This window comes from Phodopus roborovskii, unplaced genomic scaffold (genome assembly GCF_943737965.1).
Source record: "Phodopus roborovskii unplaced genomic scaffold, PHOROB, whole genome shotgun sequence".
Classification (NCBI taxonomy): Eukaryota; Metazoa; Chordata; class Mammalia; order Rodentia; family Cricetidae; genus Phodopus; species Phodopus roborovskii.
The window spans coordinates 7,077,278-7,096,989 of record NW_026125444.1 but is presented as its reverse complement, the minus strand read 5'-3'; the positions used below and the strand labels follow the sequence as shown (position 1 = coordinate 7,096,989).

General features: G+C 38.4%; 1 protein-coding gene across 1 annotated transcript; it reads right to left on the bottom strand.

Moving 5' to 3' along the window:
* Positions 1–1,604: 1,604 nt before the first annotated feature.
* Lsm8 (LSM8 homolog, U6 small nuclear RNA associated) lies at positions 1,605–7,075 on the bottom strand. The gene is made up of 4 exons (XM_051175731.1): positions 6,929–7,075; positions 6,090–6,130; positions 3,623–3,750; positions 1,605–1,891 (listed from the first exon to the last, which is right to left on the bottom strand). Exons 1-4 carry the CDS (start codon positions 6,957–6,959, stop codon positions 1,801–1,803), a joined length of 291 nt encoding a protein of 96 aa, XP_051031688.1. The 5' UTR covers positions 6,960–7,075; the 3' UTR covers positions 1,605–1,800.
* Positions 7,076–19,712: the final 12,637 nt, after the last annotated feature.

Sequence of the window (19,712 nt, the reverse complement as noted above, 5' to 3'; positions counted from 1 at the left end):
GACTCCATAGTAAGTCTCATTAAAGAACATAAAATCCTTGACACTGCATAGAAACTGGAGGTTCCTTTTAGTTCTCATGCAGGGCAAATACGGTTTGAAGAGGTTGTGAATGTACAAAGAGCCAAGTACATCCAGGAATAATAAAAAGCAGCCATTTGGTCTTTAATCATTCACTCATAAAATAAAGCATTCCAGATGTTTTAGCCAGTCTCAGTCACGAAAACACAGTATAACAGTTCTTGAAAAATGCGTTGACTTCATTTGTAGTGTTTGAATAAAACTTTTTGAAAAACTATAAATATCTTGCATTATTTTTGGTACTAGCTTCAAAATTTAAAGTACTGTGTACTAAGACAGTGTATCTGGCTCATTGTCCCTAAACTCATTTGCTACCCATTCTGCATCCCATTCATTTTATTACTGATTATAAAAGTTTACATTACAGGCTAGGCATGACAGCATTTTCCAACCTTTGCTCACAGTGCTTGCTTTTAATTAACCAAAATGACTACATTGATTCTGAATATTAAAGTGTTAATTCATGTCTGAACTCTGAAAGAGCCCATTCCAGAACTTATACCAACTGTCCATTACCCTTTCCTTCTAAACATATCTTAAGGCAAGTCATAAAATTTGGCCATTAGGGCAAATACAGCCTGCCTGCATTGGAAATAAGGTTCTATTGGAAAGACAACCAAGACTGCATTTACAAATTACCTACCACTGCTTGTGCTGTAACCAGGGAGGAGAGTAACTGTTAGAGACCACATGGCCTTTGAAGCCTCAAAGCTTTACTATTTGCATCTTTACAGAAATGGTTGCACTTCCACTTAAAAAAAAAAAATGGAAAACACAAAAAAAGATGGATTTTATTTGAATTACAAGAATGTACACATTTTTCTATTCTATCCAAAGATACCCATTTTGGCCCACATATGAAACTGATGAGTTTTGTAAATACTTAGCATAAACACAACCTACATCATTGCTTCCATGAATTCTTTGCAAAGTCAAGCTTATGAAAGCAGCTTCATGGAACACATGAATGAAGTAAGACAGCGAATCACTACTCTGCATTTAAGTAAATACCCACATTGAACAAAAGCTCCTTTAATAGCGGATACGCCCCCATTCTTTTTTCAAAGATTCAGCAGTCCAACACTATTTAAGATACACAGAATCTGTTTTCATACACCAAATTCTGGGACCTTACTGAGCATCTAAAGATTTATCCTCATCTTCCTGGTCATTCTTACTTTCCTATTAATTTTTTGTGCAATTCAAGTTTTCAAGCTTTTCATTACTCATTTTTTATTCACATCTCTTAGACCTAAAGAACAATTTTTCATCCACTGTAGAGCTATAGGGCAGTGGGATAAACATCTACGGCTCAAGTACCTGAAGAAGACAATTTACTGTCTGGTCATTTTCTAAAAAACACGGAAAGAAGAGTCTCTTTTATTACTATTACTTGCATGTATAAGTTACAATAATAGCCTAAGACTTCTTTACAGCCAATTTTCCATAAATATTAAATTACCCAAGTAATGGTATTTTCTAAGTTTTCAAAATGATCCTTAGATTTGCATATATCAGTAGAAAAATAAATCAGACAATTGCATTTATTAATTTAGGCAATGTTTCCCAATAAAAATGTAGAAATACTTAAGTTTACATATTACAAGGTACCAACACAAAGTCAAAATCCACAATTACACACTCATAAAAAATCTAAACATCATCTTCAGAAGAAGCAGTTTCTGTACAGGATTTACAGACATCTAACCATACACTGTGTCTTCAGTGTGCTACGGAGTTCAGAGGTTCTGCTCGGATGTTTCCCAAGTCCAGTGCAGAGTCTGTCTCTTCATCAATTTCTCCAATGACTGCTCTATTATCAGTATGGGGGGAAAGACAGAGTTAAATACATGCTGAAATGAACTTCCATACATTTCTAAAATCCCACTAACTACAGCATCATGTCATTCTTCCAAATGTGTGGAACTGAGAAGGTGGGAAGCAAAAGCCATTTCAGGACTTACACTCAAGAAACAATGTGAAGGTAGTGTTACAAGAACAAATATTAAAAGAGATACTCCAAGCATCACATTTTGGAAAACTAGTAGCTGTACTTAACTTAAAGTCAAAGTCTGTATTCATGAGCTCTTAAAAGCAGGCTCTAGCCCCAGGAGGTTGTGGTAAATGTTAAATTTGGCTTCTTTGAAACACAGATGTAGGAATCACTCTTCAAATCGGCAGATCCACACACTCCAGTGTAGTGTTCCAACAGTACTGCTGTGCTGAAGGGACAAGACCCCCGGCCCCTCTGCTTGGGCTCACCCTTTAAAACTCACATCATCTTTACAACTCACACCTAAGTCATCTCCAGAGAATATTTTATAAATCATAAACCCAATTTTGATTAAGAATCAATCAACCTACTTACAAATACAGATTTTAGATAAAATTAAGTGAATAAAGCATATATTCATTTTAAGATATACTTACAGTATTCATTAATGAACTAATCTTACAGTTCACTAAATGAATTAAGTATCCCTTGTTGTACCATTTTACATATCCCTTCAAACCACCTAAACTTACCAATACCTTTTACTGTCCTGTCATATTTTGACTCTTTGTAGTATTCTAGAAACATTTAAAGTTTTAGCCACATAAGGCAAATTAAACCTAAAATCCTAATATTTGGAAAGCTGAAGGAGAATGAAGGAAGTCCAGGACATGTAGCAAGTTCCAGGTCAGCCTGGGTTACATTAAGAGACTCAATTTCAAAATAACTCCAAATTTAAAATTTAGTTCATTGGTCACCAGCCACTTTTCAAATACCACAGCTACACAAAGGAAGTAGATGCAATCCTGGAAAATGTTGATACTCAAGACTCCCATCATCAGAAAAAAAGAGTATTTTTCAAAATGTTTGTAGCCTTTCTCAAATCGCCATGTCTAAGATGTCTCAAACTATAGACTGTCAGTGTCCTTCCTAAGTTAAAAAAAGACAATGGGATTTTCATAGGACATGTTAAGTATATCCATTCATTAAAAACAATGAAAACTGAATGAGTCTGAATTCTTTAAAATAGCTCAAACAGGATATTTTTAGAGATTTTCCAAAAATGTTAAGATGCCTCTTTACGGAAGAATTTGGTGCAAAGCAGAGCCCTTTGTGGGCCTATCCAGACCACTTTCCTATTTTACACACACACACACACACACAATAGTAGTTGCAGTAACAGGTAGATCTGAAAGCCTGGTCTAAAGATGTAAACAGTAAAGAGAACGGGAAGCACAGATCAGTGGTAGACTGCTGTTTTGTATGTGCAAGACTCAACTTTCAAAGGCCAAGTCTCAAATAATAAGGTACACATGAAATCTCAGTATGTCAACATTTGCTTTGTGAAGAGATGATTTTAGCTGGTTCCTGCGGTATCTCAACATAAAAAAGTACAAATTAAATATAAGATAAGCTACAGCTGCAAAACAGATGAATGCACAATTCTATTAGGTATGGATGACACATAAGTTGGGGAAAATCTCTCTTCCATAATGCAAGCACACCAGTTGTGAAAGAGTAACTTTATTCAAAATGACTTATTTTACTTACACGTTGTCACCTCTCACGATGTATAATCCCAATACCACTTGTTCTACTCCTTGTGAAGAGCTGAATACCCTCTCGTGGCTTTCATCCAAAATCAAATTAATGGTCTGGTCAAAACCTTTTAGTGTTCCCTGAAAAGAAAGCATGCAAGAAACCTGGTTCTGAATATGCAAATCAAGCTTACAGCCATTTCAGCTGCCAGGTAAGTACTTATGTCTTAGTGTTAGTCCACTGGCAGTACAATGTCTTCTGTGGTCCCGAAGTAGCCACAAGACACATAGCTTATTTCTCATTTTTATGATGGAGAAAACCTGTACTGTAAATCTGACTATTGTGCAGTTGCAACACCGAGGCACTAGTATTTCCAAGTAAGTAAATTCACATAGTCCAGGACCTAGCACTAAGAAGATAAACTAAAGCAGGACACATTTAGGATACTTTACAAAAAAAAAAAAAAAAAAAAAAAAAAACTTAATAATAAGGATAATCATAAACCAGCCATACACAGTTCATGGTATGTTAATTAACTTAGTGAAATCCACAGGCTAAAGAAACACACTGAGCAAGTCACCTCCCCTTTCCTTCACCTTGGAGATAGTACTGTGTTTTGCCCATTTCAAATAAGGGGCCTGATTCTCCAGAAAATGATGGTTCAAGATTTCATGGGTAGTAACTACAAGACTAGTTCCAGAGCCAGATTACAAAGTAACCATACTATTCTGTTGTCAACAATAGTTTTCAGAAATTAATCTACAAACATACAGAAATCACATGGTAATTACAGCTACTGTTGCCAATATTGTGTCTTATGCATATGCATTATTGAACACTCAATATTTTAATAGACATATATAGAACCAAAATATTCAGAAACTTAACTTGAAGGAAATAATCAGGAAAACTTTTGTGGCTATAGCAAAATGTACTATCACGAATGCTGTTTAAGTTTCTGAAGAAACAGATTGTGTTGGATTTGGCTGGTTAATCTCTTGGGTCCACCTTTATAACCCCCAAGTTCTGAAAGCCATAATTATATAGAATCAGAATGAAATATATAGAAACTTGGAATCTAGAAATTAGAAAGAAAACAAATTAGACTCTTTTATTATAGCAGTTACCAAATGGCATTTATCATAAATCTCTATAAAGGTGCTGTCATCTTCATTATATATGCAAATATTTTACCAGGTAACTATAAGATAAAGACAGATGTACTGAGTGTCAATACAATGTCTCTGTTTAGATTTTCTTCTATAAGCATTTTCTAACAGAAAGAACTTTAATCATGACATTTCCAAAAATTAGCTATTTGCAAATTATCTGTTAATAACAACAGACTTCTTTCAGTATTTAAACTAACATGTTCCTAATTTCATATGCTTAATTGCCTACTGTTGACAAATTTAGAATGTAAACTCACCACCACCACCACAACCAAGAAAACCAATATATCTGATTCCTTTATTAACAACGAACAAGGAAAGTAACCTTGCTTTTGGAATAAAACTCAATTTACAACACTCTATAGTTTTGTCACTTGTTATACTGAATCTTTGTGAAAATAACTCGTTTTTTTCTAAGTTTGGTTCCTAATCTGCAATGTAAGTGGTAATTCTTCACAAGATTGTTTGCAGACTAAATAACACACAAAATTCCTAGCATATGATATGCACTCAGTCTATGGCAGTCTATCACTTTAACTGGTATTGTAAGAAGAATCAAAGGGATTAAGAAGATAAAGAGGCTGAAGAGATGGTTAAGAGCTTATACTGTTCCTCCAACGGATGCTGGCACCCACATAAAGTGGCCCACAATAGCCTGTAACTCTAGCTCCAGTAGATCTGACAAACTCTTCTGCCCACACACGGTAGACACTCACAGACATATACATATAAACATGAGTAAAAACAAATCTTTAACAAAAATCATGAACAGAAAAACATGGGATTAAATAAATTACAGTCATGCAAGAAATAGTGCAGAGATAGTAGATAAGGCAATGGTCCCAAAGATCATTCCTCAGTGAATTTGTAGCTAACTTAGTTGCTGTTAACTACACTCATAATTTTTGAAGAACAATAAAATCATTGAATACACATTTCTCAGATTAGATCTCCCCAATGTTAAGCAACCTACAAGAGCATACACATAATGTGTAAATCGTTTAAGAGCTCTAAATAAAAACAAATGAAATGAGATGGAAAACACACACACACACACACACACACACACACACACACATGCACACACGAAGAAAATGAGTAGGCCTATTTCATAGCTCTGCATTCCAAATCAGAAGCCTTCAAGGTTTATTAAAGAAGCTGTATTGGCAGTCAAGAGACAAAGGTCTGTCAAAATAGCTGAATCATAAGAACACTAGAATCCAGGTTATACTGTGGTACCTGAACATTAGAATAGAAATGTTACTTCGAATTTACAATCAAAAGAGTAGAATGAAAATGTCACTCACCACAATCATTCTTCCATCAGAAGTGATAACAGCAACGGTTCCTGAGAACTGAGTCAAGGAAAAGACATCACAAACTGAAAACACAGTTCAACACAGCCTCTGCTCGTGAAGGGGAAACGTTCAGCTTTTAAATTTGCTTCAATCCTACCTTTAAAACAGTTAATCAAATGGGAGAAGTGTGACGTTTGACTCTGGTTTAAATAGCAACGATTTCAATCTGTGACACTGAGCAACACCATCCCTTCCTTAGCCCAGTTTCTTCACCCCTGAAATAAAACTAGGATGAGTGCTTATCAATGCTGCATCACTGTAGCCTGTTAAGACACTCCTAGTCCAAGACCTGGTCATAATTAACTCTTGTTTCTTCTTTGTGCATATGTTCAGTGCACTGTTTCTGTCCTGACTTTAAAGCAGCAGTTCTAATTTAAATATCCTATATGGGCTCTTACAAGCTACTTGCCTCTCAGTGAACCCCAACACGATTACAAGCTCTCTTTCTCATTCTGTGGCAAAGACGCTTCAAGTGGGGCCAGAAATTCAAATTTATGCTAGCCCCGAACACACAGCAAGCCTGCGATCGTCCTTAGGAAAACAGTTCAACTTATCCCCAGTGTTGGAGCACAGGAGCCTTAAGGAATCTGGAACGGTCAACCGAGAGGCTACTTTCAGGAAAGGTGCAACGAGCGAGCCCAGCATCAGTGATGTGGGTGAATAGGGCCCGGGTCCGTCCGGATGACCGTACCGCGGATCCCGACCCCGAGTCCTCCCCCAAGCCACCCGCAGCCCGCGACCCCGGCCCCGCCGCGGCCTGAGCAGCCGCAGCCGCCGCCAGAGGATACGGTTGATGTAGTTCTCCAAGGCGGACGTCATGCTGCTGGGCCCGGAGGTTCCGGGAAGAGGGGACAACCCGGCAACAAGGAGACAAGACGCGGCCCGCCAGAAACTCGCACCGGCTCGCTCCCGCCGCCGAAGGCAAGTATCGCGAGACTTACCGGGCCTTCGCGGCAGCCAATCGGTGATTGAAAGGAGCCGGCCGAACAGGAAGCAGGGCGGGGTGGGGGGTGGGGGATAGGGCTGGCTAGCGCGCGTGCGCAGTGTGTTTCCGCTGGGCTTCCGGGTGGCGATCGGTCAGGGAAGCCGGACGAAGGCGGAAGTGTGGAGCCGAGCTGTTCCGGGAGGTGGGCTGGATGGAGGCGCGAGGCGGGCGGGCGCTCGCCCAAGGGAAGGCGGGCTGCGCCGCGGACGCAGGAGAGGGGATGCGTGGTCGGTGCTGGTAAAGGAGGAGAGGCCGCTTGTCCTCACCGACGGCGTGCAAGGCAGGGTGGAGGGAGCTCGAGCTTTCTCCAGCGCGAGCCAGGAAAGTTCACAAAGGCAAGAAACGCACTGTGCCCAGCCAGCGTGCGGTGCTTTTTCAGAGAGAACCCAACTGTTTAAAAAGAGAGAGACAAAACGTGCTTGTGTATTCTGATTCCGAATTCGCCTCTCCCAGTGTCGCGAAGCAGCCTTAAGAAGAAAACGAACTCCAAAAGTGTGTAAAGGTGTGTGACCCTAACTTAAGAAATAGATGGTCACTTTTCGTTGCCTTCCATGGGGCGAACTCTCTATCATTAAGAAAGTCTGCATTGCCACTGCGAAGGGACCGATTGGAGAAAAGTGTAAAACAAGCACCAGGCCGGGCTCTAATTCTGTTTATTGATGGCCCTCTTGTAAGTCAGTCACCTCAGCTCCCCTAGATCTGAGTTTCCTTAGAGGCTGCCATAGCTGTATATCATTTCGCAAGTCTTGATAAAAGAAGGAAATTAACTTTTTTCAACCCCCGCCCGTGTGTGTGTGTGTGTGTGTGTGTGTGTGTGTGTGTGTGTGTAAAACAGGAGGGCCTTGCTCATTCTACACAGTTTCTCAGAGGTCCTGTGCCAATAAGCTACATGCCCAGCCTCCCCCGACACACCCCTTTCTTCTATAACGTATTATTTGTTTTCCCCCTGTGATATTTTCACTTCAAGATTGGAATTAAGGCATGTGCACAATTAATAATGGGGAAAAAGAAATACTTCTTTTGTTGTTGGGTTTTGAAGTATTTCTCAACTGAAGAATTACAGCTTTGGAATGATTCGATTTTTTTTTTTTTTTTTTTTTTTTTTTTTTTTTTTTTTTTGCGCCTTGGTTTTTACCATCTGGTTAATGGAGAAAAGGACAGTAATTGCATCATCAAACATGGAGAACTAAGACACTTCCTTTAAAGCTTGCTGTACAAATTCTAGCTTTATTATTCAGAAAAGTAGACTACATCATTAATAACATTTTTCATCACCCCAAAGCTTATTCTGACATTTTGTGTACTTTCAAATTTTCTAATGGGCCAAAAAGAATGGTACACATTTTAAATGCTTTACAGAAGGGTAATACATGATATGTAAAAGTATTGGAAAGCTTATAAAAGAAAGATAAAATTTAAATTATGGCTTGAGGAAAAGTACAAATAAACTACATGGAAATGGACTGGATGCTATTATTTAAAGAAGATATGAACTGAATTTAGTTCAGCTGCCAGGAGTCTCAGGACAACATTCAGAAGTCATTGGCTCCTCCCACCCAGAGACTGCAAGAATCAAATTCAGTTTATCAAATTTGCACAGCCAATATTTGATCTACTAAGCCATCTCCCCAGCCTCTCCCCTGTGCTTTCAGCTGGTTTTGTCTTCGTGAAACATTTTGTTGCTGTCAGAGCTCTTCATTGATGGCAGTCAAGCTCCCTTGGACCACACTGCTATTGCCAATGTTGCCCCTGAAAAGTACTCCATGGTGTGGGAGCGGTGAAGCATGTGACCTAGACAAAGGGTGTTTTATGCCCAAGGGTGCTTAGACCCACACACTTCTGGCTCTTTCTTCAGATTCCAGGTTAGGACAGTTACAAAATGGGAGTGGCAAAATCAACCCTGGGCTCTTTCTGGTGCATTTTTGTCAATTTCTTCTTCAGTGTTGCTAGTGATGTTGCTGCTCAGTTCTCTGATCAGAGTTGGCAAATGACAGTTTGTAACCAGATTATTTGGTGAGCATCTTGCCGCAACCACTAATATTTATGCTGTATATGGCTATTTTAGGACTTCAGTAACATAACTGATTCCAGGAGGCACAGTAAACCTGAAAAATTTTTAACTTGCCTTTGGCAGAAAGTTTGCAGATCCTACTTCTGACCAACAAATGAAAATTATCAAGCTTTTATGACTGTATTACCAAACCCATTTCTCGGTGTACCTTGCTGCCATAATGTTCACTTCTAGCTGACTTTGAGATAGGATTCCTCCATTTCTTTGAACCTAACATCTTTTACCAAGAGTGAACAAGACATCAAGCTAGACTTTGGAAAAGTGGCTGTGTTATTCCCTCTCTCTTTCCTGTTATCATCATTTCAATAAAGAACATGAAGATATTTTTCCAACTCAATTAATCATATAATGACAATTTTCTCATGCATGAATATGACAGAAAATAATTATCTTTGTTTGTGCATATGCACCAGAAAACTAAATTAAAATCACAAATTGTGTCAAGCAATGCAATGAATTAAAACAGATTCTTAGCAGACTTTTAGAACACAAATAAGTAATTCAAATTAGAATTAGGAATTAAAAGTTCCCATTTGTAGGGACTATTAATCTTCATTTTTTAGGTATTCAACATCTGAGCTCTTCCTGTGTGTCTCAGGAATTCTCTGTAAGTTTGGGTTGGAGAAAAAGCTCAGGTGTATCTAGCATCCGTGGGAGGGGGAGGCAGAGGTTTCCTTGCAATGAGTCTTGGTTTGTGCTTAAGAGTACTCTAGAATTTTACTTGGGTGTTTGTATTGCAAACAACAGGACATACAAAAAACCTATTCTACTATGCTCATTAGGCTGGCAACAAGTTCATAATATGATTTTAGGCTACAGAGGACATTTCATTCAAATGTTCTTGTTATCAACCATGACTCTATTTTTGTCCTTGTAGATCTGTCTTTTCCCAGGAGCTAGACATGTTTTCATGATGCATAGCTTGTTTTACCCAATGACAACATTAACCAATCTCATGTGCTTCTTAAACGGTCCATAGATTCTTCTTGGAGCTTCTGCAGAACAAAGAAACTTCATTCATAAGAGTCCTTAGTATATTGTTCTTGTTTCATTGTCTGATATGTGGCAAATGCCCATTTCTGAACCATTCCCTTTGCTTAGGTTCAAGGATTTCTACAGAGTTTAACGTAGGAATAAGTGTCTGTCTACACCAACCACATGGCTGCTTTAAACAGGGAATAGATGAGTTCTAAAGAAAATCAGACTACTTTCTGTTGTAAACAAAAGGAAACAGGCTGAGGAAGCAACCAGAAGTATCTACTATTATCTAAGGTATATTTAAAACTAATACAATGTAGGTCTGTGCTGGCTAGTTGTATGTCAACTTGTCATAAGCTAAAGTCATCTGAGAGGAGGGAACCTAAATTAGGGAAGTTCTTCCATAAGGTGAGGCTATAGGCAAGCCTATAAGACATTTTCATAATTAGTGATTGAAGTGGGAGGACCCAGCCTGTTGTAAGTGTTGCCATCTCTAGGCGGGTGGTCCTGGGTTCTCTAAAAATGCAGGCTGAGCAAACCAAGAAGCAATACTCTTCATGCCCTCTGCATCAGCTCCTGCCTCCAGGTTCCTGCCCTGTTTGAGTTCCTGGCCTGAGGTCCTTCTGGCTCAGGACACAGAGAAGCATGCCTCCAGTATCTATGGTGGTTGTTCTCAACCTTCCTAATGTTGCAACCTTTTGACACAGTTCCTCAAGTTGTGTGGTTCTGACCATAAAATTAACTTCATTGTTACTTTATAACTGTAATTTTGCTACTGTTATAAATCATAACAAACACTTTGGGAGATAGAAGTTTTGTAAAATGGGTCACAACTCACAGATTGAGGAATCACTATCCAGTGATCCTCATCAATTCACTATACAACTTCAAACATTTTCTAAAAGAAGATTGTCCCTTTCCTTGTTGACACTGTGAATCCTTATTTTTTTTTTTTTTGAGTTGATTTTCAATCATTCCCATGTCTTACAGTGCTATATAGATTGCTTTGAATGTCCTGTACAAAATAAATACTGTATTATTATAAATCCAAAAATACTATATATAACGTGTTTTTGTTTGTTTGGTTGGTTGGTTGGTGTTTTTGTTTTTGGCAAACTGATGACTTTATTGGAATTACTTGCAGAAGTATGAAGGAGAAGTAACATGTAAGAAGGAATGACTTAAAAAAAAAATAGCCTTATCGTTAGAAAATCTCACCCTAGGTGAGTTATGATGTCACTGAAGTTGAACCATAGACTTTCTTCTTGTAAAAGTCACTGTGGACTTCTGAGAACAAGAAGAGTTTCAGGTAGTATTAATTGTAGAGATTCAAGGTATCTTTCAAAAGTTGATTTAAGTAAAGAAAGTCTATTTGGAAAGAAACATAACATGCAATAAAATTATACTTATCTTCAGAGATAGTGAAAATAATAAACATTGTTTGATTGTGACAAAATTGAAAGCAACTGATTTCATCCTTTAGAATGTACTTGTGATCTTATAATACAAATGAAAATTTGTTATTTATATTGAAGGGTACACAGGAGTCCTTAAATTTGAACACTCACATTGGTAGAGCATGGAATGCAGATAAATAGCATCATTTTCACATTTCTGTTTGTTTCTATGACAAAGCATTAACATTCATAGGGAATGTCAAAACATTTTAATATAGCATGCTTAGAAATGAAAATGTAACTCTGTGTTCAGCCTTGGTCATCAAATGCCCTAACAATAATTGGGCTCACTAGTCATACTGATGAGTCTAAATTGTTTGGCAATCAAACTCTTTATTGAACTGAGTGCCTTAAATATCAAGCTGGTAATCTCAGTTGGTTAATGAGACAGCTTTCTGAAAGCTCTTGGTTTTGTTCACACTGATGAGCTAGTTTCTAACTGTGCAGACCCAGGACCTAATGGCTTCACCGAGATGCACACCACTTCTTTGGCATACATCTACAGATGCAGTATACCTGAAAACTCTGTGTTCTTGGCTCACATTTCTCAACTTTGGCAACACTACCACTTATATTACTTACATGTGCTTTAATGCAAACTCTTAAATATTGTTTTAGTCATATTAAAATATTTTGTACTTTGGAGCTTTTGCCTTGAGGGAAAAGATTTTTGCTTAAGTCCTTTAGGCTTGCTGATATGAAGATTTTTTTTTTTTTTTTTTGAGACAGTTTTCACACTACAATCTAGGATGACTTTGAACCCAACAGTTATAACTCTACAGTAGGCTCTCAGGTGCAGGGGTTATAGATATAAGCCATTGTAACCAGCTGATGCCTCAATTTTTGAAGGAAAAAAAAGATGTAATTATTTCAGTACCTAGCTAGATTGAATTAAAGTATCAAAAAAATAAACATTTCTTACTAAGACTAGGTGTGTGTGTGTGCGTGTGTGTGTGTGTGTGTGTATGTGTATGTGTGTGTATCTGTGTTAATCAGCTTTACATACATGAGACAAACAACTTTAAAAAGAGGATAAAATTCTTTTGTATGTCATTTTTAAAGGTTTCAGCCTATTGTCACTTGACCACGGTGCTGTAGGCCTGTGGCACCATAATCCTCCATGACAGAAACAACTTCTAAGAGAGGAGGAGCAGGGAGAAATGCTGGAGTCTCACTGTCCCAGCCAGAAGCCCCCCTTTTAACCAAATATCCTTTCCAGTTGGCCTCATTTCCTAACCGCTCGTCACCTTCAGATGCTCCACATGATACTTTGGGCAGGGGAAGGGGGGCATTAAAGACTCAAAACCTAACACACTTCATTTTCATTTATTGTCAGCTTTTAAAAAATGAGCCATTTGTTGTCACTGCCTCACTCCCTTGATGCCAGGTTCTTTCTCCCCACTCCACCCCCCACCATCTGGTCCTCATTAATGTGCTGGGATGTTCCCCAGGTTTCTTACTGATGATAGGCAGGGTTGCTCAGTCCTCATTCTGACTTGTAGCCCTGGATGGTGCATTTCCTGCTCTACCTGTACAAGACAGACTCTTCCTCCTCTAATGACTAGGACCAGTGTGTTGCTTTATTCCTGGCAGTTTATCCTCCTCCCTTTTTGAGTGTCACCTGCCTGCAGAAGCTTTATACAGGGGAGGGGTAGTGTTGTGTAATATTTATGTAAAGATGTGTTATATTTGTATATATAAAGATGTGTTGCGTCTGTTTCGCCTTGCCTGCCTAAGGCATCTGCTTGGTCTAATAAAGAGCTGAATGACCAATAGCTAGGCAGAGAGAAAGGACAGGTGAGCTGGCAGGCAGAGAAAATAAGTAGGAGGAGAAATCTAGGCTTGAGAGAAGAATGAAGAACAAAAGAGAACGAGGAGAGGGACATGCCAGGGGCCAGAAACCAGGCAGCCACCAGCCAAACACAAGAAGCAGTAAAAGGAAGATACACAGAAAGAGAAATAGAAAGAACCAAGGCAAAAGGCAGACAAAGAGAAATTTAGATTTAAAAAAGAGCTTGCCAGGAACAAGCCTGCGCTAGGCAGAGTAGTCAAAACTAATACAAAGTCTCCATGTCATGATTGGGGAGCTGGTTGGTTGGTGACACAAAAAAACAAAAAACAAATAAACAAAAAATCCCTGGTACAAAATGATAATGACAGCTCAAGCTAACCCCTTTTCTATTGTCTCTATTGCTGCTGCTCTGAAATAGTATTGCCATGTCTACATTTCTATATCCATGTGTGATACATAGTCCTTTGTTTTAATGTATATCATATACATGGTAGCATTGCAGCTTGCTTTCTAAATTTATTATTATTATGAGCTTAGGGAAATATTTTCTATATCTAGATTTAGGTATTTCATTTAACTTTTCTGTCTATTATGTGAATTGATGACAAGTTAAATATAAATGGGGAGATCATAACTTTATTTTCCATTTATTTGAGTGGTTTTTTTAAAAAAAATTCTTGCTACCAACTATAAATCAATGATTCTGTATTACCTTTGGCTCTAGAGGTCAATTGAGGGCTTAACTGATGAAGCACATGCTTGTATCTCACAAGTATTAAAAATAGAGTAAATGGATAACATCCTAGAAAGCTTTTTTTCATTTCATTTTCACAGTTCACCCCTGAAAACATTACTCACTAAAAATAGGAAATGTGATCATTTTCTTAGTTTCTATTTCTTTTTTTTCTCATATCTGATTCTACTGATTGTTTATATAAAATGTCTCTCAGTTTTCCATCTTTGCCAAGCACTGAACTACTCCCTGCTTTGGAATAAGTCTTATTCTTATCTGAAACTAATATGATTTTCAAAATAAATTCATGCATCTGATATCTGCCTAATATAGTTATTCTTCACCTGCCTCCAAAGTGCTTTCTTCAAATAAGCTGGCAAGTCTGTCTGCAGATAGAGAGTAGATGTTTTAGGATCTCTGAGCCAGGTGACCTTTGTGGCAACTCTTCAACTTTGCAAGTGAATTAGGTTAGTTTTCACAAATGGCACGTGGAACTATATAAATTCTCATAAAACTATTTACAAACAAATATCAATGATACAGATCATTCTCACGGGTTCTTGTCTGTTGATGTCTGGTCTATGACATAAACTACATCATGTGTCTTCCTATCAAAGCCTTGATATTTTCTATAGAGGATAGTATTTATGCACTGTTCTTTAGAATCATATATTAACCGTAATTTGCCAGTTGTGGTTAGTCATTTTAAATACAGAGGTCATAATCTGTATTCTGACTTGTTCTGTTATACTCCTTATCATCATGTCGTTGATACAAACCCCAACTAATTGTTTATTTTTATGAGCTGTTTGAACATTTAATACATAAACTAATTTATGGATAAAGGAGAGGAAAGCCTTTTCACATACATGCAAAGCATTCTAGAAGTATTTGTAAAATGGTTTATATTTCATGACAAATATTGCGGCATAAATTAGAAAATTACAGGATTGTGGAATTAGCTTAGTAGTAGACTGCTTGCTAGCAAACATATGGCCCTGGGTTCAGTCCTCAGCTCTGAAAAAAAAAATTGGCAAATTACATCTTGATAACATCCAGATCTGGCCACTGTCTTAATTAATGTTATATAGATAATTTGTGTGGAAATGGAACATATGGTTCTTTTTTCCCAGTAATTGAGATCAAGTCCATGGTCTTGCATGAAATAGTGAAGTGCTCTGTAGAGTAAAAATTTAATTACAGACTTTAAAACCTGTGACCCACCAAGTCATTTTCTGGGGCAGTTCATAAGCATAAGGAAATCGCTATGAAAAAAAAATGCAATGACTTCTATGCAAGGATGTTAATTGCAGCATATTAATTACTTGGTCTAATATACCAAATGATTTTCCAGTAAGAAAGGATTATTTCCAAAGTACAAGTGTTGATAATGGCATAGAAAAATTATTATTATTTCAAACATTCAGGGATTCTTTTGATATTAAATTATCATTGTAATCTACTGAATAAGTGAATAAGGAATACTTTTCCTTAAAATTTGTAATGAAATAATAGCTGTGGTCAAAGCCATAGCTATTCAACATTGTAGTGTGGAGGATGCTCTAAAGAGGCTGCAGTGGGAAAATCCCAGACCCATGTGAGGACCTGAAGGGGAAGAGGGAAAGCCAGCTGAAATGTCAACTCAGCAAGCTGCAAAGCCAATAGTGAGCGGCCGTCTCGTTATCTCATTCCCTGTGTTGGGTATCAGATGAAGTATTTATCTAATTATTCTTTATCGACAGGAATGCAGGAGTCAGATACGGGGTAAGAACCCAAATGATCAGAGAAGTGGCAGAGAAGCAACCAGTGACCTCCTCTTTCTCCTTCCTTGATCAAAAAGGTCAGAGAATTTTTCCTGTGTCTCTCTATATGTCCTCGGTCTTCCAAAACCTCTCTGTCTCATTTTGTCAACTAGTAGCTAGCTCTTCCCTCTGATTCAAGGTAAACTTTATTGGGAGTCTCAGGAGTGTCAGAGTGCAATAAAAATACCCTGGAACACTTAGTGGTCACAATGACAGAGGCTGGAGATTCAAGTTTTCTCTTAAATGTGTATTATTTTTCCAATTACTAATAGTAAGATCAGTACCAGTCAGCAGCCAGAGTTAACAGGTAATTTCTGCTCTGATATTATAGAGACATTTCATTGCTGTTATAAATATTTGATTTGTGTCCAGAATGTAACATATTCAAATCAAATTTGCATGTAAATCAGGAGTAAATTTGCTAACATCTATACTTGTGGAATCATAAATTTTGAACCAAGGGAGGCAAGCAAGGTAAAAACACTAAACAGGCTATACTTAACTAGGGAAAGACATTTTCTTATGGAAACATTAGGGGTGTTTACTAGATGAGGAGGAAGGATAGAAAAGCCAGTGTCCTTGAGAAGCCCTCAGGACCAAAGTTTCAGGACACTTGTGGGAAAACTGCCTTTCATGGGGGTGAACTTCTCAAGTCTCCTCCTACTGAAGGAAAGAAGATGGTTCGGTTCACTATTGATGATCTGGTCATGAGGGAAGGCTTCCATGTGTAACGTATGTGGCAAAGACTCCTGTTGAGAAATAGAAGCAGGGATGGGATAGAAGATTGTAGAGAAAGAAGCCGGATTAGTATGGTCATCCATTGGAGTAGAAAAGCAAATGTATTAGAAAAATGTGACATGATTCTCAGCGATATGACTTAATTCTACCTATTGGGTATGGTTTTTTTTTTAATTTTATTTAATTTTATATAACAGTCCAATTAAATGAAAACAAACATTTATACACAATATTTGGGAATTTGGGCGCCGTTCTTTCCAAACTACTTCCTGCTGGTAAGGGGCGCTGTCTTGGGGGATTTGAAGAACATTCAGATATCCTGGCTGTAGTCTGTAAGGCTGCTTTGTCCAGCTGTTTTGAATGTAGAATCACCTGGTACTCTGTTTCAGGTGGTCTGGCGTGATCAAACCACATTAGTCTGGAAGGAATCCACATCTTTTCATTTTCTGTGGAAACAAAAATAGAAATCCTTTTCCCCAGTAACTTGTCCTTCAACTTAAATTTTGGAGTCAATTTTTTTTTTTTAGTTTAATATATTATTTTACATGTCGATCCCAGTTCCCTCTCCCTCCCTCCCTCCCTCGCTCCCTTCCCCCAGCCCTCCCTCCCTCCTTCCCTCCCTTTTTACCCTCTCTGCCCTCTCACATGCACTCTAAACACCCTCCCCTCCCATCCTCCCACCCCAATTCCATATGTAGGGGTATGGGTTTAAAGTGAAATGAATTGCCCTGATTGTCTGCTTCTGGGATAAATCATTTCCTGCTTAGGAACCAACATAAGTGGGGTAGAGCGGTGAGTGTCTCTCCATGGACTGGCAGCTTTGTTAGGTGAACTCAAGTAAGAAAAAGAAGGAAGGGGGAGGTCAAGGTTTATGTGAAGAGTCATCCATATTGCTGATGATGGAATCTACACTGAACAAAGTAGGGAATGCTGTAGACTTCTAATTGGTCTTAATAATAAAAACCCTGGGTCACATATAGGAATAAATGCTGAAAGGTCAGAGAAAGAGAAAGCAGCAAGTCACAGCCATTTCTTACCTCACAGTCCTCAGCCTGAAAAGGGCTGAGCCTCTGCCCCTCCACCACACACACCTTATATTCCTCTCTCTGCCCAGTCATATCACTTCTTGTCTCCACCTCCCTAGTCCTGAAATTAAAAGGGTGAGATTCCCTAGTGCTGGGATCAAAGGTGTGAGCTCTGCTTCTCTTTTAGACTGATTAAATCTCATGTATCGTAGTGTGGCCTTGAAATGCTGATCTTCCTGCTTCTACCTCCCAAGTGATGAGATTAAAGGTGTATGCCACCACCACCTGGTATCTATCGCTAACTAGTCGCTAGCTCCACCCTCTGATCTTCAGGCAAGCTTTATTGGTTAGAGCACAAGCAACATATCTCCACAAAGCACTTTCAGGAAGAGACTGATATCATGAGAAAATGGTGATCCGATATGACTGCATGTCCCCACACTGTGGACATACCATATCTATGTATGGGAATATTAAACTGAATCTATGTAAAGGGAAACCTAAGTTTCTATGGAAACATTCAAGGAGTTGCCATTTTTTAAGGAGATTATAGGTCTGGATTATGATATAGGATGTGTGACTTAAGTGCAAAACAGAAGTGTCACTGTAATGTAAAGCTCAAGTAACTAAAAGCCTGGGGAGTTTTGTAGCCTTTGGCTGAACATTGAAGTCACTATAGAGGAAGAGAGTGAGGTAGAATGAATGACCTATGCCAAAAGCAGACTTCAGGGAAAGCACATATGGATGGGAAGTTAGCAGACAACTGTAGAGTGAATCAAGCAGCGGTATGTCCAGATGGCATAAGCATCATCAGAAAAATGACTTTTTTTTTTTCAGAAGAGAAAGTGATGTTTAATTTAGAAACAACACTGAAAGAAAGCAAGACATGCACCTAGCCTCAATTCTTACCCTGACATCCTCTTGGAGACAGATGGGTTTCAACAAGATAAGGAGGTGAGTGGGGTATTTGGGGGAAAAGAGGCTGAGATCACGGACTGGATACAAGACACTGGACAATTACCTTTGGGGAGAGGAGGATGTGGGAAGGATAACACTGTAGGTTCAAAGTGACTTGGTGCAGTTGGGACTCCTTCAGATTAAGGAAGTGTCCAGGGGTGCAAAGCACCTTGAACTCAGACCTCACCAGCATGGGTGCTATGTTCAGCCTCAGGGGTGAAGCTATGGAGTGACCACAGGACTGATCCTCTGAGAGCCACTCTTTCAGCACCTGAAATCTGTGGAATCATCTACAACCACTAGTTTCATTGCAGCACATTAGTTGCTAATATTTCATAACCTCAATTTCTGCATCTATGTAGGTAGAACCTGACTTAAGTAATCCCTTATCCTTCTTCAGATGTTTTAGATAGCAGAGAGGAAAAGAAAAATGGGGTCATGCATGCCATCAGCAAAGTTTGAAGTATCAGAGGTTAATGTGCCTCTGTCACAACAACTATATATCCGGAGCTAATATTGGGAAGAACAAGAAATATGTGCAAGTTCATACATCTGTTATGTTTGGCTTCAAATCATACTAATACTCCCAACAAAACAGACAAGAGACAGAACAATGTAACATGTTTTAGAGATACTGGGTTATGCCTTCAAATACATTTTGGAACTCATAAATATGGATTAGTAAAAAATTAAGATGTATCAAATGCTAACAAGTGCAGTTAAAATTAAATTGCAAACTTCATTTCTCATCCCCTGCCATTCATTTTCCCTATCCCAAACTGATGTTAGCTGTATTATTATTAGTAGTATTAGTATTATTTATACTGCTATAAGAAATGAATCACTTGAACACATACAATCCTAATTGATGAAAGCAATGAGTTAATGAGTTTCACTTAATCACTAATGAAACTGCTTGAATAGATTAGTCAATCCAGTCACTGCTACAAGTACAATAACAGCCTCCTTCTCAAAATTTAATCATCTCACTCCAAACAGTGGAGCAACTTTGGTTCAAAAAGACAATTTGTCTT